This window comes from Salvia splendens, chromosome 10 (genome assembly GCF_004379255.2).
Source record: "Salvia splendens isolate huo1 chromosome 10, SspV2, whole genome shotgun sequence".
Taxonomy (NCBI): Eukaryota; Viridiplantae; Streptophyta; class Magnoliopsida; order Lamiales; family Lamiaceae; genus Salvia; species Salvia splendens.
In genome coordinates, this window is record NC_056041.1 from 6640341 (window position 1) to 6660500 (window position 20160).

The 20160-nt window shown below is 36.6% G+C and overlaps 3 protein-coding genes across 7 annotated transcripts; all 3 read right to left on the reverse strand.

Annotated features, from left to right (window-relative positions):
• Window positions 1–41: 41 nt before the first annotated feature.
• On the reverse strand, window positions 42–7667 carry LOC121752535 (kinesin-like protein KIN-UC). 2 transcript variants are annotated; one of them, XM_042147661.1, is made up of 22 exons: window positions 7145–7667; window positions 6581–6678; window positions 6311–6433; window positions 5916–6098; window positions 5530–5751; window positions 5260–5410; window positions 4925–5074; window positions 4459–4547; window positions 3850–4062; window positions 3640–3774; window positions 3415–3549; window positions 3011–3190; window positions 2669–2848; window positions 2402–2527; window positions 2182–2319; window positions 1856–1991; window positions 1626–1718; window positions 1146–1271; window positions 950–1075; window positions 715–858; window positions 524–652; window positions 42–375 (listed from the first exon to the last, which is right to left on the reverse strand). In XM_042147661.1, exons 1-22 carry the CDS (start codon window positions 7365–7367, stop codon window positions 236–238), a joined length of 3240 nt encoding a protein of 1079 aa, XP_042003595.1. In that variant the 5' UTR covers window positions 7368–7667; the 3' UTR covers window positions 42–235. The 2 variants fall into 2 exon arrangements, with proteins under 2 accessions (XP_042003595.1, XP_042003596.1); XM_042147662.1 differs by having other exon boundaries at window positions 2191–2319; window positions 7145–7665.
• Window positions 7668–10667: 3000 nt separating this feature from the next.
• LOC121753153 lies at window positions 10668–13679 on the reverse strand. 2 transcript variants are annotated; one of them, XM_042148350.1, is made up of 7 exons: window positions 13501–13679; window positions 12937–13404; window positions 12356–12454; window positions 12047–12091; window positions 11694–11831; window positions 11120–11479; window positions 10668–10950 (listed from the first exon to the last, which is right to left on the reverse strand). In XM_042148350.1, exons 2-6 carry the CDS (start codon window positions 13330–13332, stop codon window positions 11123–11125), a joined length of 1035 nt encoding a protein of 344 aa, XP_042004284.1. In that variant the 5' UTR covers window positions 13333–13404; window positions 13501–13679; the 3' UTR covers window positions 10668–10950; window positions 11120–11122. The 2 variants fall into 2 exon arrangements, with proteins under 2 accessions (XP_042004284.1, XP_042004282.1); XM_042148348.1 differs by having other exon boundaries at window positions 12937–13427.
• Window positions 13680–14724: 1045 nt separating this feature from the next.
• LOC121752319 (glycerol-3-phosphate dehydrogenase SDP6, mitochondrial-like) lies at window positions 14725–19717 on the reverse strand. 3 transcript variants are annotated; one of them, XM_042147315.1, is made up of 8 exons: window positions 19297–19717; window positions 17912–18385; window positions 17093–17424; window positions 16048–16208; window positions 15573–15831; window positions 15107–15415; window positions 15012–15026; window positions 14725–14917 (listed from the first exon to the last, which is right to left on the reverse strand). In XM_042147315.1, exons 1-6 carry the CDS (start codon window positions 19652–19654, stop codon window positions 15116–15118), a joined length of 1884 nt encoding a protein of 627 aa, XP_042003249.1. In that variant the 5' UTR covers window positions 19655–19717; the 3' UTR covers window positions 14725–14917; window positions 15012–15026; window positions 15107–15115. The 3 variants fall into 3 exon arrangements, with proteins under 3 accessions (XP_042003249.1, XP_042003252.1, XP_042003250.1); XM_042147318.1 differs by having other exon boundaries at window positions 14725–15026; XM_042147316.1 differs by lacking the exon at window positions 15012–15026 and having other exon boundaries at window positions 14725–15011; window positions 19297–19714.
• Between the last annotated feature and the right edge of the window lie 443 nt (window positions 19718–20160).

Here is a 20160-nt window from a genome sequence, read left to right on the forward strand (position 1 = left end):
ATGGATGATGTTTTAAGAATTGGAACAGATACTGCTTTCAATTACAATGTGTTAAACATGAGTAATATTTCACTAATCGTGATCGTATGTATACTTCATATATGTCCTTTGCTATATACTAGTACCAAATAATCATCCAAAATTTTATTTACAAATTTATCAGAACTCTCAGAGTAATTAGTCCGCAACTTGGTGTCAACAAGTTGAAAAATTGCTCAAGCAAGTCTTCGCACCATCATTCTCCCCCTCGAAACAATGAACTCAACCTAAGCGTCTTCTTGGCCAAGCTCCGAATGTCTTCTCTGCTTGACTCGTTGGAGATCTCAATCAACTCCTTCACCCCTCCACAGTTTATGAAATCCCTCGCGTTGTCCTCTGCGAAAAAAACCAACATGATTGGGGGGGGGGGGGGGTAAAGTTACATTCCTTTCGTGCATAAATAGTTGAACACAATGCCTAGTTCTCATCTTGCTCAAACATTGCAGTCTAACCAACCATGCATGAAAAATGGAGGAGCCCTTACCATTTTGAGCTAAATGGCAAATGGCAAGTTCCAAGTGGCGTCTGGTCAAGGCAGATGCCATCTTCAAGTTGGCAACCAACCACGACAGACCTCCATCTTCCATTAGTAACGAACGACCACTCCAATGTCCTGGTGCAAATATGTTTAGAGGAACGTAGTTCATAGTCAAGTAACCATGTGATTTATGATACCTTTCATGATTCTTCTCGACTCACACTTGGAGAAGTTGGCCAATCCTCTCGCCACTTGAGCAACCACTTCAGTGTTCCCCAATCTCGTCATTCCTAATAGAGCTCTGATGGATCCATCTTCTTTCAGAACCGTGTGCAGCTTTTCTGCATTCGAGAAGGCACCTCAACGTAAATGTAGGTATAACAAATATAGCATGTGGGAAAATCTCATGAAAAGAAACAAGTTACAGCTTACCATTTCCACATAGATTTGCAATAGCTCCAGCAACCATCCGAAGAGTTTGAGGATCGTCGGTTCTGGAAGCTGCAGTCGCTAGAAGTTTAGCGCCTCCTCTGTTTGTTATCAAACCTTGATTCATCTCTGAAGACAGGAGAGGAAGCTTTAGGTATGTTATAGAGGTTGATCGAAAAGCAAGTGAGTTGTGGGATACCGTTCATTGCCAAATTTGCTATGGCACCAGAAGCAACTCTCAGTATCGTCGCGTTCTGAGATGACTTCACTAACTTAAGCAAGGCATCTAAACCCCCTTCCTGTACGATTCTTTCCTGATTGATACCTAAAATTGAAATGTTAGTCAGATATGACACTCGATCCTAAGCCGCTGCTCAGACACTCAAGCATTTACTGGAAGTGTAAAATAAAAAATCATATAAATATAGTTAAGTATACTAAATATTTTTTCACCAGCAGAAGTTTTTGAGCACCCTCAGTCAAAATAAAGTCCCTTTCTTCTCCAGGTAGGCAACCAGAGGAGCTTTTTGTGAGATAAATTGATATCTCAAAGAAAGATATGCGCTTATTACTGCTCATATTAAAGAGTACAACCGGATTGCCTAATTTCTAATAAGCACATTTTTTTAAAGGCAAAGGACGTGGTCTGCATGGCCTAGCAAATCGTTCCATTACATACCTTCGGCGGCAAGGTTGGCAACAACTTTGACTGCATGAGTTTGAACATCTAAATCTTCAGACTCTAACAGTGACACTATCTTTTGGAGACCAACTGCATGATTAAACAAGTTTCAAGTAATAAGAAAAAGATAGGAAATATTGGTAATGTATCGTTTTAGACGTGTGGAAAGAGCACATTAACTCGACACTCTGGACATAGAAGAAAAAATGTAGGAATCGAGAGCTTGCCTTCCTCGCATATCTTAGTAATTGTATTTCTTTGGTTGAGGATAGTTTCTCTTGACCGGCTAGACTTGTGTGAGCTTTGTGGACTGCGTAAAGCTGAAGACTTGGTTATATTCTCGTTCACGTAAGGTGCCTTTTCCTGCAATTTAATATGGTATCAAATCATAATGTCAACTCAAAACCACCAAATCTATCCATGAAAAACTCCTTGGCCACAACTTAAGCTTCATTCTTCTTGAACCAAGAAAACCATATGAGAATTACGCCCTTCTTTCATAAGCAAGTTAGAAAGAGTTTTGAGAATTGTGCAAGTTCTATGAAGAGGAAACCTTATTCACCTCAAAGCCATCTTCACTTTCTGGTACACCCTTTATTAAGTGAATTAGCTCTGTTTCGGCTTCTTTTCTTCGTTTTTCCTCTTCTTGAAGTGTTAGTCTGACTGCAAAAAGTTCATTTTTAAGTATCGCCTGCCAAGTGTTGTTAAGCAGGTATTAGTAACTAGAGTGAATTAGCACTGTCAATGAGGTAAAAGTCGAATGTCCAAGATACCTTTTCTGATTCTAGATTCTTATTTTGTATGTGTAATAATCTAAGTTCATCGGTAGTTGCCTCATGCAGCTGGTGCACTTCTTGCAATCTTATTCGTAGCTCACCCATCTCTTTCTCTGCCCCAACCTAGAATAGCGAAAGAAATAACTTATCAATGAAAAGAAACGAACTTAATAATCATTAGGAGGAAATAATGAATTCCATGTTGGAATAGAGAGGCAACAAGATATGAAAGAAGATTCAGAGAGGATCTAACGCACACTTTACCTTGGATGAATTTTGATGCTCACGAAGAAGGTTTTTCGTTGAATTCAACTCTTCTTTAAGCTCGCCAGCATGTACACGTTCATCTTCAACCCGTTGATTTAATGACTCTATTCTCTCTTCATACATCTTCGTGGTGTCCGCAAGTGCTTTGCGATATTTGGAATTCTCGACCTGACTTTCCTGTTAGGGTGAAGTGCAAATCAAAACATCAGATTCTTTGTTATCTGATAAGATCATGTTTCTAGGCAGTGAAGGTTTATTTGTATAATTTTTGTACGTGAAACAGTGTAAAAACATCAAGAAAGAAAGAAAGTATTCATTCATTAAGATGTAATAATCCACCTCAAGCAGTCGATGACAATCAGCTACTTGCTTCTTCATCTTCTCTATTTCTTCTTCAGCACTACTGTTATGAGCATTCTCTTCTTGTATCTTCTTAGTCAAATCAGCTATTTTCTCTTCGTACATTTGGGTTGTAACAGCAAGTATTCTCTGATACGCCGAGTCCTCTAGCTGCTTTTGCTACTACCAGTGAAACAAATAGCATTATATCTTTGGAAAATGTTATGCATAGAGAGAGGAGTTTATTTCTTTGTTTTAACTATTTCTTTCCAGTAAAGGTAGAACCACCCCAGCACGGCAAGAGACACATCAAATATGCGTTGCCTAATGTGTTATGTGGTCACCAGTTTTTGTAAAAATTTAGTGTCATTATGCCAAAAGACAGATAACAGCAATATCCGTACCTTGTCGTTCTGGGAATTCATCTCTAGACGTGCAACCTTGTCACACAAGATAAGGTTTTGATCTTTTTGGTGTTTCAGATCATTCATAGCATCATTCAAATCATGTTCCAGACGATTGTTATCCTCCCCCAAGCACTGAATAAGAAAGCACAAGCCTAATGTCTTCTTGTAGAGAGATTCAAGAAAATGGTACTGAAATTTCTGCGAGGATTAGAATTTTGGTACCTTAATATCCTTCAAACTTGTTGCCAAGCGAACTACCTCATCGATCAATACTTTATTTTCTTCCTTTTGATTATCTAATTCTTGGAGCATTTCTTTTATTTTTGACGTTAAATGAGTATTTTCCTTCTGTAGTAACTGCAGCCAGACATATTGTTGAGGGAAACATGACACAAAAAACGAAAAAAAGGTTGAATTTTTAGAAGCATATACCTCAGCTCTAACAGCAAATTTTTTTTCAGCTTCAGCAGAAGAATTTTCAAACTCTTTCAGAAACTTCTTCAATTCATTTGTTTCGTTCTCTCTCAGCCTTTGTTGCCGATCAACATCTGCAGAAAGATAATCGACTTGAGTCTCCAGCTTCCTACATAAGCTTTCGTAATCAAATTCTTCTTTCAGCTTCACTGTGTTTACAACTTTCATGGCCTGCAGAAATCAGTCACACCAAAAGGTATCACACCAATGTAGATACATGTCCACTCTTTTATGCGCATGATCATTTCCATGTTTGTTTGATGCATGATTTAACTATCTAGCATTTCAATGTATGCTTTCTTATAACAACTAGGAAATATATCCTTGCTGCTCTCTAGTGCCAAAAGTGTACCGAATAATGCTTATCAGAATAGGTTTAGCATGCAGATAAGAAAGGTCCTCATAAATGCATTCCTGAACAATCATTTTTAACATTATAAGTGCGGATAAAGTTGAACGGGACAATGGAATCCATAAACAGGGCGGCATTCTTGTTATTAGTTATCACACATCACAAGTTAAGAAATGGTCTTAGCGGTCAGGGAGAAGAAATATACACTAACTCACCCGTTGTCCAAACATTACAGTGCTTGCAGTTTCTGCATGATGACGAGAAGATGGTCCGATTGTTATTATGAGTGAAGTTCTTGCAGAACCTGTTGCATTACACTTGTATAATTTCAAACCGTACGTACGAGAGTGAAAAATCACATCAATTTTATGTATACTAGTTAAAATTTCCTGCTTGCTTTATCGAGTAATAAAACTAATATAAATGTTTTGAGAAAATGACAGGAAACAACTTCTATCATATAGATATGTAGCAGTAGAAAACAATGGGTTGGAAACTTACGCCTAGCAACATTCTTCTGATTGGTACAGATGTTTACTAATAACAGCAATGGCATATATATACTTGTATTATGCCAATTTAAATATGTTTCATCTCTATATATCCAGAATCATTAAAGCAGCCTAAAGCTCACATGGATATTGTAAAGATAACAGAGCATATGAGGATGAGATTATTGACCTCCAAATGAATCCCGAAGCAATCTTGTCAATTTTGAATCTCTAATTGGTATATGTGGACTATTTTCTGCTAGTGCATTTATGCATTTCCCTAGTGAAGTTAGAGAAAGATTGATGAATTTGGCCTCCTCGAGTACGTGGCCTTCACTTCCTACAACAAGGAAAAACCGAATAAATAAACAGGTTGGTGAACCCACAGTGAAAATGAATGATCACTTGAGTACCAAAAACAGTACTAAGGATGATAGTTCAGACAAAGACGAATTTCTTTTAGTCCGGTGACGAGATACAAGAGAAGGAAAGTGATAATTCAACTCAGAGCTGTAAAAGGTAAACCTGATTTGCCTATTCGCTCCGATCCTGCAAGATCCACTATCAGCAACTTGCTTTTCCGGATAGTCAGCACATGATGGCCTTGTCTACCTGCTGCCATACCTGTCTCTTGATTAGTTTCTTCTTCCTCATTTGCAGATCTACGGATATATACCTGCAAAAGGATAATAGTAGAATGAATTGACAAAGGGTTTACTAATTTGCAGAACAATGTACTATGAGAATTCCCAAAAATGTAATGTAAGCAATATTGCTAACAATGTTGTCATGTACCATTAGAATTGCGTGGCTTCGCGAAGATTCTGTGTTCATCTTTGTATTAGCCGCATGACGGTTAGCCTCTCCAAGTTGCATTAGTTTCAAGAAGTGGTCAAGTTTCCGTATTTTAACTATTTCGGCTCCAGGCACCGATACTTCTCCGGTCTTTGCATCCTCAACAATCGGAATGTTTGTCTTTTCTGGAGCAAGTAAATCTTGAATAGACTCCATGTATAACTGTTGGCAAATACAAATGAAAAACTAAGAAGCATAAATAAAGAAAATATGCGTTATTTATCACGATCAAAAGTAACTCCATAATTATGTTCCTCTATACTAAGCTTGAGAAATAAAAACATAGCCAACAGTTCCCAGCTTCGAAATTCGAATCTCCTCACTACCTGCAAATAAGAGACTTCTATGGTGTCTGATGCCGATGTAGCTGCCAATATGTCCTCCAAAGCTCTAACCATTATTCCACGCTCCGATGCATCATCTTTTCCCATCCGGCCAAGTGTGTAAGTCTTGCCGGTGCCTGTCTGGCCATAAGCCATAACCGTGCCATTATATCCATCCAGCACACTCTGCAGGAAGCAAACCAAATACCTTAACAACTTGTCGTATCATCGAAACCTCTCTTTTAAGTATCTTATCCTTACCAATTCAAATCAATAACACATTTTGTTTAAAAAAAGGTTACAAGTAGATAGTATATGATAGAATCTCAAATCATAAACAAATTAGCTATATCATCCCAAAACCAATGAAAATCTCTTTATACTGGTTTCCAACTTACCTCAACGACAGGCTTTGCTACCGCCTCATATACACGCTTTTGAGAAGCACTTTCAGTTAATACTTCATCAAATCTGTAAGACTCAGAACTCCAGTTGTTTTTCCTCAACTTCAATCTTTTGAGCTGCATAATGATAAAAAAAAATAAAAAGAAAAAAAAAAAGAAAAGAAAAAAAAGATCAATGATTGTGTTGCAGCATATGACATGAATGCTATTCAGATAGAAAAAAATGAAAAACTAGTCACTGACTTAGCAATGCGCAAACAGTACCTCTGGCTGAAGTTCCACGCAATCAGCATGATCGACATCAGAGAGATCCTCGGCATTTTTAGGTCGGATTCTGACAGCAACTCTCACTCTTTCAGATTCTAAAAGTATGAAGGAGAAAGAGGCACATCAGAATTTATACCAACCAAGTTATGTACATCCTTAAATCATGGTCACAGTATCATCACAGACTAAGTGATTGTTGACTAAGTGATTGTTTTTAGTCGAAACAAAGTAGTCTCATATAACTTCCAGCATAACCTTCCATTGAAAATGTATCAGTCAAGATTTCCCATCACAACCACTTAAAATTTCTCAGCATTTTGCAAATTCCATTTTTAGCTGATCAAAATCTTGTCTTTAATAACTGTGTCTAGTTACTGTCCCTCATTGAAATGAACCATAATTCAAAATTCCCTTGATCGAAATTCAAACAATAGTAAGAAAATCACATGACATACTCCCATTTACATTTCTAATTCATCATGCCCTCAAACACATATGTGAATATATACCTGCGAATGTGTGTACAAACAACACAAACAGAGAGAGGGAGAGAGATAAAACCTTGGTCATAATCAAGAGGGAGAGAGCGAGGAGTTCTTGAAGTTGGCGTGACAGAGCGTCTGGAATTGGACGATGCAGAGGTTTTGTTGCGGACAGAATGCGGCGGCGGCTGAGCAACGCCTCCTCCACTATTTCTCAAAGGAGAGGTCAGAGAAGCAGAAGACGGCGACGACAATGGCCGGGGCCTCTCAGGCTTGTGAGATGCTCTCCCCAAAGAAGCCATCTTTTCCACGCACCAGCACCTCCACTATGTGAAACTCAAAATGCTTCTCTCTCTCAAGCTGACAACTTTAGGGGGAGAGAGTATGTGAGAAAGTGATTTGTTGAATGCTCAAGTCCAACATTGAGGCCGGCACGATCGCTTCAACTCTTCCCACTAACTAAATTACTTGAAAAATTAAAAAAGGTTTCATTTTTATGAATTCCGGCTGTGTGTTTTATGGTTTTGATTCAAATATCATTGCCATCTGATTGCTTAAAGGAGAAATCGTTTTCTTGGACTTTTGTTTGTTCAGATTTGTGTCAGCAGATTATCATTCCACTTTAAGAAACCTCTTTTTCTTTCTGCTGCAATTCAATGCTATAAAGACAACTCCATTTAATTACAGATTTAATACTCATACTATAAAAAGAAATGCATTATTGTAGTATTCCATATCAAAATATCTCAAAATAATTGACTCATTTTCTTTCTTAACAAATGATTAAATCTCTTTTATTTTCTATTATTGTCTCAACTCTATTCTCGATTCTCTCTCAATTTAACCTACTAGTTCATGCATCCAAAATAACTGTCCCAATTAATTAAAGGAAGTAGTATTTATTAATAGAAAATTAAAGTGTCAAATTTTTTAGCGTATTGGAATATCTCATTGTAAATAAAATAGTGAGATCTTTACAATAAATATATGACAGTTTGTAATTTTTATTACTCCATATGATTAATTTGGAATGTTATTGTTACTTTTCAGATAATACGCAATTTTTGTAATCGTTAAGATGTTTTTTTGTTAAATAACCTATAGATAATGACATTAAATTACTAAAATTTTGTTATTTATCAGAGTAATGATACTAATATCGAAATTAGAAAAGAAAACTAATCCCTGAATAAAGAGAAAAAGGTTGTAGTGGTGCAAAAAATAAGGAATTCCGATTACCTGTATTGTTCTTTTCTTAGTCAGAAATAAATAATTAATAGTGATTCAAAAGTATAATGCAGCCAAACGTTGGAGACACGAAGAGAGACATTTTCTGCTTCCAAATATTCTTTCCAATATAATTAATGTGACAAGTCAAGAAAACTAAGATATCTAAACTTCGTAATTTCATACTCAATCTCATTGATATTTGGACCCCTATACCCTACGAGGTATTATTTTTCAACTATTTTGATTTCGATAGTAGTCGGTATAAATCTGGTACGGTTCTTAATTGTCCAATTCATAACCAAATTTTTAATGTGTAACTCAATACTTTGTTTTATGCGTGACGCTTTTGAGATTAAAATTAGTTGAAATTTATGAAAACTTAGATAACATAGGAAAATTATTGTAACTTTGTCTTGGAGCATCCACAGCGGTGTCCTTGCCGTCAGCAACAAGCCCTGTCCGCCGCTGTGCTCTTGCCGACAGCAGGGCACGTCCGTGCCAACGGCAAGAGCACGAGGCGTCGACGTGGCATGCTCTGATTGGCCCGTTGGGTTATCATTTTTTATTATTATTTTTAAAAAAATTGAAAAATCTGAAAAAATCAGATTTAATAAAAAAATATTTTCCCACTTCCTAATAAAATATATCCATTTTTTCCACACTTTTAATTTATTTTTCATTATTTTTACCCCAAAATTCATACTTTCATCTATAAATACTCTCATTTCAAACACAAAAAAATGACACTATACCAAACAACTCTCTCAATCTCAATTTTTAGGATTTTAATTATGTAATTTTTAATTTTTAGGATTTTAATTATGTAATTTTTTAGTTTATTTATAATTTGTAATATTATTCCGGGTAATTTTAATGCATTTTAATATTGTGAAAATATTTTTATTTAAATTGAATAATAGAATGGTGGGACCTTGAGCTTGTACTTGCGGAAGAGCACGGATTTGGGTGTTGTGCTCTTGCCTAAGAGCAGAGAGTAAAAGTGGGTCCGAGCCCACATCCGTACTCGTTGGCAAGAGCACGGATGTGAATGCTCTAATTGTGGTACAATTTATTGAATCGGTACACATGTGACAAGCAACATGGGTTGCCGGCGAAACACAGGCTGTTGCCCTGCAAACACTTGTTCAATTTTGAATATAATTACTAGTATAATCATTGTCCCTTATCAAATTTTAAATAATCAATCAATTTACTATCTGACTTATAGAGTAGAAAGGCGTATTGAATTATTTAAGTCATTCATGTTCATAGATCAGTCTGTAGATGGTTTTAATGTGCTAAAGAGAGAGTTGGATTTATATAAATATAATGAATTAGTAGTACAATTTAGCAAACAACTTTATACCATAGCTGAACCAAAAAATAATCAGAGATTTTGTCAGTATAAGTACTCTTAATTCTAAACATAAATTTTAAAAATCACGATCAAAGAACAAATAAATTTGAAACTGTTAGTTTGACCAATAAATGCAAGTTTGATTTGACATATGCTATATGTTCAGATTATTATAATGTGGGGGACAAGATCATTGATTATTAACTTTCTTTCAACTATTTCCAGCTTTGAATTATGAGTCTCAATTTTCTCATTCAGCACTGTTTCATTTAAAATATCTCAAATGAGATTCCGATGTAATTTTGATCTTCCTCGTTTGATAAATAAAAATCGTTTAAATAAATTCCAAAAAAAAACTGAATCATCTACTGAATAGTAGAGTACATTAAACCTTTGTGCAGTATTTCACTCGAATTATGGTGCATTTCACCTTTTTATCTTGATATTACTATTATTATTATTATTACTATATTATTATTAATATTATTATTATTATTATTATCATTATTATTATTATTATTATTTCAACTCATCCACTACTGCTACTTTGCAATATATAGCAATTATTTCAAAATATTTGGAATTCATATTAGTAGAATTTAGAAAAGCGACCACTAACTAGATAATGTCGTAGTTTCTCATACGAAATCGTGAAATTGAATTTCTTCCCAAAAAATGAAATAGTCCACGGTGGATCAAACCCATATCTGCATGTCGTTCACAAAATATTCTCTGACTGGTTTTTGTATATTGATGTCAGTGTCAAATTTATAAAGTGAGTTGAGAGATAGGAAAAAGCTCTTCATAATTTCACACCAAAAACATGGCCCACTTGATTATTTCACGACGAAAAGTAGGGCCCCATCAAATTGCAACACCAACACTTCAAATTTTAATTACTGCACTATATTATTTGTGACGGCAACCCCAAAATGATTTTTTACCATGTAGTATGATTTCGATTTGATTAGATTGGGTTACATGATTTCAATCAACAATGAAAATTGGAGAATGATTTCAATTCAGAAACATCAACTTCACTTCATTACTTATTATTTTTGTTTGTTAACAATTCACAAATATGCAAATTCTGGACATTACTGTGATAATATTATTATTAGTTTATTCATCTATGATTTTTGAGAGTTTTGACAGTAAGAAAACAACTAGTTCTTGAGAAGGCACCTTCCACAGATCCAATGCTGTAGAGCTTTACAGTTGGTCTTTCACTGCACCTTCATATGCTCAAAATCATGCAGACATGTCTCCATATTGTTCATCTACACTTGTATCTAACTCTGATCAAATCAAAAAAAGAGAGGCAATTAAGAAACAATTCATCCAAACTCAACATTCAAAGTGGGGTGGGATCTTTTTTGGGGGGTTGTTAACATTAGAAGAAGATAAATATTGCAATAAAGCCTAATTTTCCGCAAGAAACAAAAAAGGAGAAGACGTTCGAGGTACCTTCTAGTCAGCGCTGAGATTCAGGTCACTGAGGCCAAGCTTGATTCTTTGAATCTTCAAAGGTACATTTTTCTCCAAAACTGAGACATTGATGTTATTCCAAACATCTGACTTTGTCGGAAGCTGAGCGATTTTCTCGGCAATCGCCATATCTTCAGGAAGTACAGAACCAAAAACAGTGTACCCTTTTTGCCACTCTTCATGATTTGCAAGGCTTACGAAGAATTCAGGGCCGGATCCAACCCATGCCACCGAACCCCTTCTTATAGTGGGACAGTGTTCCGAAGGAATCGGGTCAAATGTCACTCCTTGGGCTTCTAGTGTTCCTTGAATAAGACCAAATGGAGGGCCGTATGAAGCCTGACAAGGTAAAAAGTAGTAGGAACTTTTGAAGATTCTTAACAATAAAAATAAGGTAAGCTTATGTAATCGGATTTTATGTACGCCTTGTATAAGAGACGAGATGCATCCAGAAGGCACCATGTTGGGCTTAATAGCTGAATATGGCTATGAAAGCAAAGTAGAACTTGAACTTCTTTTAAATGTGTGTAAGAAGAAAAGGGTTTAGTCTTACAGCTTTTATGTGGTTTCCGTTAATATCCCAAAACTGGCCCCGGCTTTCTGCTCGATAAAAATGGCAACCTGCACAATGTCGCAAAGCCAACAACTCTAGCATGTATGCAACTGAATGTGGGGAACATTCAGGCAAAAGCTGTGAACAAAATAGAAGAATCATCAAAAACTAGAGAAGGAAGTGGAATATCTACTCGGCCATTTCTCTCCAAGCTCATGTAAAATCATTATGCGGGCAGAGAAATAGCATTGTGAAGCCCTACTTTCCTTCAAACAGTGTCATAACCTCAACATCTAAGACTTTGATGACAACAAGCCTAGTTTTTTCCACATACAAAGGACATAAGATTTTACCTTGATGTGAAGGGTTCCATACTCCGTCTCTAACGCAATAATGCCCTTCAAAAAGAAACAGAAAGTGAATTGTTAGTCCAAGAAACCAAAAATCAAAAACTTATGTGGTGATTAAAACAAATAGCTGCATTAGCAAGAACGTAGCAAATAGCAATGGTAAAGACAAGCACTTTGACAAAAATGGTGTATATTCCATGTGACCAGCAATGTCTGAACTTAACAATGGCCCATCTAAGATTCACAGAATACATATGTTTTCTGTGTAATGGGTCATCAAACCACTACATGATATTAGGCAATCGTGCATACCTCCCCTTTTCCAAAGACGATGCCCGATGTCCACATGATTGTGTTTCCGTTATCTTGCTTTTCAGGATGCAGGACATCCTTTTGTTTCTTTAACCAACACTAAACGACAAAAGCAAAAGGAAACAATCATGTCAGTTACATAGTTAGAAGCTAACAGAACCTCGTAACTCTATATTCTAACATGCGTTTCATAGACTATCAATTCGACTGTTGCATATACACTATCAGTACATGTCACATATTATAAGCGATGAGAGCATGCTACTTTCCTTCACAACAGAAAATCCATGAACCGAAACAAGATTTGTCTACCAAAAATCCATGAATCAAAACAAGAAAAAAACCCTCATACAATAGAAACAAACACGAAGCAAAACAAGATTCCAAAATTGATCTTGAGTTCTTAGATATCCAACTGATCATCACAACAAAGACAATTAGTCTACCAAAAACTCCAGAAACAGAAACCAATCCTAAGAAAGCCACCAATCAAAAATCAACACAATCCAAACTATCATTCACTATCACAAGACATAAGCTGCAAAGCTAACAAACAAGAAAAAAAACTCCAAACTACTAACCTCACCAAATTTCTCCCCACAAGCCTTCTTATTCCCACAGAACACCCACGAATCACATAGACACGGCCCATCCTTCCCCGTGCACATCGCCTTGCAAGCGTTGCAGCACTGCTCGGACGAATTGACCTTGAAATCAGTCCCCCACTTCACAGAAGCACCCCACAGCTCCAAATCCGGAATCCCTTTACAACAAACCCCATCATCTCCACTCACCTCCACCTCCGACTTGCCACCATCACCAACCCCTAAAGAACCCATCTTTGAATCACCAGACAAAGAGGGTCTCATCACAGTTGACATGAAAATGTAGACCATACAGAAAGATACCGAACCCATCAACAGAAGCAACATAGGCCCCCACCTCGCCGGCTCCACTTCACTCCCCCTCCGACCCATTTCATACAAAATCAAGAAACCCACAAACCAGAAAAATTGTGTCTTGAATTGTCGCCGAGTATATTTCGTCACCTTTCAATCAAATTTTCGCATATCTATTAAGAGTTTAGTGAATGCTAAGACATGAATGGAATAATTGTGCAAGAAAGAATGTTTGAGTGATCTTACTTGACCAGCTGCGGCGGAGACCGCAGCGAAGCGTTGAAACCGGGTTTGATTTTTGCTCTCCGATGAGCTGTGGTGGAATTTTCTTTAATTTTTTTTTGGGTTTTTATTCTTTGTAGTCAGATTACATGTGGCGGAAGCGTTGACTTACAGCCCAGTTTTGTGATCCATCACACCGCAATAAATTTTTGTTCGATCTAAATAATTTATTTTCTTTTCTTAATATGCATAGATTGTGACAATAAGCGGTATTTAAGTTAAGCTATTGAAATCAATTAGATTGCTTTACCATATCTTAAATCCACAATTCCTACTCATCTCCCAATACAAACATGAGTGATGGATCTTATCCTTATTGTGTGTATTAAGAGATGGAGTAGGAATTGTGGTAGGTGATCCATTGTAATCTTAAACAAGAAAGATGCTTTTTAAGCAAAAATGGATACATTTATACAGCCCTAATGTATTCAGATTACATTATTTTTCTTCATTTTTCATATTTTTTGGAATATGTTCGCCTTGGGGCCTATAGATCAATAATTATCAATTGCTACATTATATTTTTTATTTACAAATTACGTTATGTTTCTCATTCAATTTTTTAAAACATTTTTTTATCAATATATCTCTAGTTCATTGATAGTAGTATTCAATTATGCCCCCTTTCCAGAATTGGATTCCATTTTATTATCTGTAATGTTTTGACGATGCACTATTTATTAGATGAAATACTTCATTACAGAATAAAGGCTTGCATTTATGTGAAATTACCAACGATAATTTACAGAGTTGACAAAACTGTAGGTGGTACAATTTGTTCAATTTTTATTAGAGCTCATAAAGTAGTAGACTACTAGGTTTTGTGGTTATGACTTATGCATACATTATTGCTGTGCTATAAGTATTATTTTGAGGTATGGAAATTTGTTCGTCTTTCAAATTTTAAATGGCTCTAAATCTGTCAATTAAACATTTTATTTTCATTTTTTCCTATTTTATAGAATTATCATACCAATTATTGAAATTTTCGTTAATTGACTAGAACCACCAACCAACGGCAGAACAATTTTAATTATTCGAAAAAAATCTAATTAATTAATGTGATATAAATCATAGTATGACACAAAAATGAACGCAATATGTTTACACACCTTTTTAATGAAAGAGAAACTCGAGACCACGACTTCACTTGATTCGGATATATGTAATTTACAATTCATAGCATCGTAAACAAACAAAATTAAGAACACTGATAATGAGACAGGCCAAAATCCACATTTTTATTCTCAGTGTTTTTGGTAGAATGATGTGTTGATTTTATTTTAATCTTGTGCCTGGGGGCAAAAGTTGAAAGAGAGCAGCCCATATTGCATTTCACAGAAACACTAGCTAGCACTCCAGTGATGTAGCAGATTAAATACTGAGACAAACAATGAATTAAAAATAAAAATTAAAAAGAAATTATGGACCTTTGAGTATTGAAAATGGACGAAGAGGTTTTCCAGATTGTGTACCTGTGACAAAGAAGACTATCATCAGCTCAAATAATAATTTCTGATATTAGATATATCCGTCATAATTTAAAGTAAGAAAAACAATCAAATCCTACATGGAGTATTTATTTATGTTTGCCATCGTGAAATTGAGCATTTCTTGATGACTTGAAGGTCTCCAAAAATTCTTGAGCCTTTTGCAGTTCCTGCTTTTGCCTCGATTTATCCCATTGGTGTTCTGAAGCCAATATCTCGATGACACGGGGCACTGCCCTCCTGGCAGCATCAGTGTCGAGAAAGGCAAGGCGAGACCTTCTGGCTATGAAGTCAACAGCTGATTCACAATATTCATGCCGAGCACAGTATGCAACTTCAGCCTCCAGGATTGGGTACCCGTGGGCTAGTCGCTTGCCCAGGTTTTCATTCTGATGCACATAAAAATAACTACTTAGGATATAGAGCAAATATGTAAGTGATGTCAAAAGCCTATTCGTGTTTTGAAAAATATGCAACACGTATATTCTTTAGGATGTTTGCAGGAATCTAGACAATAATAAGAAAGATCATGGACGACCAGTAAACCTGAGCGATGGCAGCCACTCGCTCAGCAAAAATGCCATAACCATGTGATAAATGCTTTGCTGCGGCGGTGTCCATTGCACCAGGAACAACCTTCCCACCATATGATGTCTTCATGCGCTTATACTGCTGGGCGAGTATGGTAAAAGAAGCAGGATCCCATCCATCGGCACCTATAAGTTGTAGGTCGTAAGTCACACACTTGCTTGCTGAGTTCAACTTTCCCGATTTAATAGCTAGATCAACAGCATCCTCTGCCATACTGGAATTGATTGAGTAAGTAAACAACTGATAACTGGAAAAATCTGATGATTGAAGGATTAAGCATAGATGGATGGCTGAAGAGAGAGAGAAGGGATTTATGCCATTTGTTCTGCTTGTAAACTGGCTAGATATACATCAAAAAAATAATCTTTCGCCAAAAAAAATGGAAATATTCATATGCTCGGTCAATTTATTATGCAACTGACTGATTTACCTTCTATATGTAGTCCACTTTCCACCAGTAATTGTGACTAAACCAGGTAAATCTTCGCACACTACGTGATCCCTGGAAATGCTCTCCGTGCTCTTGGCTCTAGGATCAACAGCCAATGGTCGAATGCCACTCCAAGCAGACAAGACATCCGTGCGCCTTACCTAATAATCATTCTCAAATATTACACACCTCCAGCCTCCCCTTGAAAAATAATGATTGAACAATAATAAGGCTGGGGAGAGAGTAAAATAACAGGAGAGTCATCACTCATGCACCTTTCACTAACCAATCTCACCCAGACTAAAAGTTATTCAAGCTTCAACAGGAATATATAAAAGAAAACATATTGATTTTTCGTTTTCTGAGGACGTGAATAATTCCGTTGCCTAAAGACTCTTCATGAGTTATCAAAATTTAATATCTTGCTATGAGCTAGATTATCAATAACAGAACGAAAGCTCTCGTGTGCATGAAGAAGAATTTCAAATTGATCATCTGGCACTTCCTCTGGATCTTACAAATTTCAAAATATATCAAAAAGCTTAAACATGAGAATAAAAGAAGTCAAATTGTAAATAAAGTAAAAAAAAGTTAAACATTCATCACCGCTGTAAAATGTGGCACTCTATTAGGAAACAGTGTCTAAGCTACCATAGCACAGTATCTACATTAATGCCAGTGCATCTAGTCAGAAGAGCAGCAAGGGAAAGTGGCATATGAGGATGTTAAACTCTAATGTGAAATATTGGTATTTGTTACTCTCGATAAAATTAACCTTCAAGTCTCAATAGTTGAACCAAAAAAAAGAAAAGAAACTGATTATCTGTGAAAGAAAAATAAAATAAGGAAGAAATAATTTGGTAAACTAGCAACAATTTCTGGAGAAACCAAAATTTGTGAAAGAAGAGGGGTTGAATTTCTTGGTAATCTAAGGAAGGATTGACCTGTTAGATGAGTAAACAAATCGGATGAATGGTAAAAAGACAAAAAAAGTAAGTTGAGGTTGATTGGGAGGCGACATTTAAGCATATGGTGATTCACAAACCTTAACATTAAGATAATCAGAAATGGCATCCAATATGAATTCAATCTCATCCTCATGCGGCTCTGGTAGCATCGTAATAGAGGTATTCGAGTCAGTGGTGCCAGCAACTGTTCTTCCCAACCAGGGAAGCATGAAGACAACACGCCCATCCTTGGTCTTGGGAACAATCAACCCCATTCCTTCTGGAGAATAGTAATCGGGAAGCACTATATGGACACCGCTGCTGGGACTGATCATTTGCTTTGCTTCTTTGTCTGCCATCCACCTCACAGAATCGCAGAAGGGGCCAGCAGCATTTACTACAACTTTGGCATATGTATCAAACTCATTGCCTGCACAGGTTGACAAAGCAATATATAAAACGCCAAATTAATTGCACCAAAGGCCCCAAGATAAACAAATGAAATAGCTACGAGACTTCAGATGCAGAAACAACATTAGGGTCCCACTTAGAAATGGCTCTGCGCAATGAGAAACAGAAGAACATAAAACAAACATCCCAAGGAGATAGAAAAATTCACTTTCCACTCTCTCTTGGATGCATATACATCAAAACAGTAGTGAAATAAATGTTATAGCTTTCTACCCTGAGATTCATGAAGAGTCTTTTGTGGAAATTAAAATAGAAGTTTAGAGAAAAATGTCACAATGATGTGTAAAGTCCATCAGAGGCAGCGGCCACAGATCAAGTAAAATATGCGAAGCACTTTATCAGGTAATTGATCATGTTTGGACATGTCATAAATAAATAAAATCAAGACATTCCGAGAAACAATCTTGATGTAAATGCTAATAGTTAAGTGAAAGTGATATACATACCAGATAAATTATTTCTAATCCGAGCTCCTATTATCCGCCCAGTACCATCATCCCTAAGAAAGGATATAACTTCAGCATGATTCACCACAGCAGCTCCTGCTAAAGCAGCAGTACACGCTAATGCAACATTTAAACGTGAATCATTCATTTGTCCATCATAATAAACAACGGTTCCTTTCAAACTCCGATCTTTTCCCTTTCTTGCTAGAGTAGGAAAGAGTTCGACGGACTCCTGAGCTGAGTAGTATCTTGACAAGTGGAGCAAATGCCTGCCAGCTACCAGATCATACATTTTCAAACCCATCCAGTAGTACACTGCCTCAAACCAGCTAAAACACGGTGTCATACAAGGTAAGGCATTGCAAAGGTGCGGGGCATTCTCAATAACTTGTTTGCGTTCCTCTAAAGCATGGAAGACCAGCTTTAACTGACCATAATCCAAGTTAAAAACAGCTTTCTCCAAATAACGGACTCCTGTAATAAATGATTGTTTAGAACATATTATGGGTCCTCTGAAGCCGTAGACTCGTAGTAGTCAAGAAAGGACATAAACAAGGCCAAAATTTAAAAGATTGTTATCGAAAATAATGGAAATCAAGGAATTAAAAGTAGTAAGTCATAAAACAAAATGAAAAAGGAGTACAAATTTAATATGATGCCACTTCAGCATTATAAGGATAAATTGTGGGTTTCAAAGTTTAAAAAACCAATTTAAGAAGCAATTAAAGAGGCAACTTCTGTAAGAATCTTCTCATTAGGCCAATATTCCTCTATCACTTTACAAGCATAAACCAAGTGCAGTAAATAGGCAAATAAGTACCAGAACAAAAGAAGAGGATAACTCTTGATAGTCTCTTCAACACACAATGGCTTGGTAATTCCACCACCGTTATATTCAAATATAATTGGCTTAATTCTTACAGTAGATGGAAGTAAATCCTGCATTCCACAACCCTTCCAGTTGCTTATCTCAACTTTCATATCCCATTTACTTTATAAGCTTTTGTCTATTCCACACAATCTAACAGCTAATGCTTAAGCTTCCCCAAGTAAAATTGTGCAACAGAATCAACGAACCAACATAAAAGCATTTCAAAATTTAGGTGAACAATTGAAGGCAGAAAGAGGATTTCCCTTCATTGAGATATTAGCTAATGGATTGCCAATTGTGTGATCAGTTCTACCTTAACGTTATTAAGTTTGAATCAACACACAACCATCCCTAAATTTCAGTGTTCGCTCACGTGAAAAGGACGGAGTAACTTTAGCGCACAGTCACAGATACTCCATGACAGATTTAAAAAGTGATCAAGGTACAATTCTCAGTACCCAAGGTACAACAACTCAACGCAGAAAAACAAAAAATTATTCTGAAAAACGCGAACCTCCATGGATGAGTTTGGTAGACCTCGAGGAAGTGCCGGACGCGAAATCCTCTCTCTCCACAAGGCCGACGCGAAGGCCGCGCGTGACGGCATCGAGAGCGACGCCGCAGCCGGTGGCCCCGCCGCCGATGACGAGGACATCGAGGGGGTTTGAGGCGCTGGAGCCGATAAGGGCGGACTCCTGGACGGCGCGCGACGGCACGGCGGCGGAGGGGTCCGCAATTCTCTGCTTGACATTGGCGAGGGCGGTGCCGCGGTCGCTGGCGGCGATTGGGGGGTTGCCGAGGACGGTGAAGTACGCACCGCCAGCCACGGCGGCGACGGCGGCGAGACGTCGGAGGCGGATTGAGGCGGCCATGGGGCAATTGTGATCAGAATAAATGGATTGATTCAGTTATGGGACTGACAGTATAATTTTATATATAGTCTCGAAATTTAATCAAATACACATTACTATTATTATTATACATTACTCTTGACTTTTTTATATGTGATCTTCAAGATTAAAATACACATTACTATTATTATTATACATTACTCTTGACTTTTTTATATGTGATCTTCAAAATTAGAACAAAATCATGATGTTCATCATAATCTAATACAGAGTATTTGATTATGTTAAGATACACCTGTTAATAACAAATCTATCACAGGATATAAAAGTCGTAGATATTGATGTCAATTTGCTTACCACGTTATGCTGCAATTAAATCTATTGAATTATTAATATTTGGCTATTTAAATTCAGGCATAAAATTCTCTAAATTATTATTCATAGTATAATATACGGAGACTCCTATTATGTAATTATAAAATAAATAAGAAAAGTTCCATTTTCCTAAAAGACCGCTCTTTCTGATT

Coding starts and splice junctions, on each gene's coding strand:
- LOC121752319 (XM_042147315.1), bottom strand. CDS start 19,654: ATGGCCGCCTCAATCCGCCTCCGACGTCTCGCCGCCGTCGCCGCCGTG. Junction 18,386..19,296: donor TACCAAACTCATCCATGGAG/GTTCGCGTTTTT, acceptor CATTTATTACAG/GAGTCCGTTATTTGGAGAAA. Junction 17,425..17,911: donor GATTAGAAATAATTTATCTG/GTATGTATATCA, acceptor CAACCTGTGCAG/GCAATGAGTTTGATACATAT.
- LOC121752535 (XM_042147661.1), bottom strand. CDS start 7,367: ATGGCTTCTTTGGGGAGAGCATCTCACAAGCCTGAGAGGCCCCGGCCA. Junction 1,272..1,625: donor TGCCAACCTTGCCGCCGAAG/GTATGTAATGGA, acceptor TTTCAATTTTAG/GTATCAATCAGGAAAGAATC. Junction 859..949: donor TGCAAATCTATGTGGAAATG/GTAAGCTGTAAC, acceptor TCTCGAATGCAG/AAAAGCTGCACACGGTTCTG.
- LOC121753153 (XM_042148350.1), bottom strand. CDS start 13,332: ATGGGTCGGAGGGGGAGTGAAGTGGAGCCGGCGAGGTGGGGGCCTATG. Junction 12,455..12,936: donor GTGGGGAGAAATTTGGTGAG/GTTAGTAGTTTG, acceptor TTTGTCGTTTAG/TGTTGGTTAAAGAAACAAAA. Junction 11,832..12,046: donor ATGGAACCCTTCACATCAAG/GTAAAATCTTAT, acceptor TTTTGTTCACAG/CTTTTGCCTGAATGTTCCCC.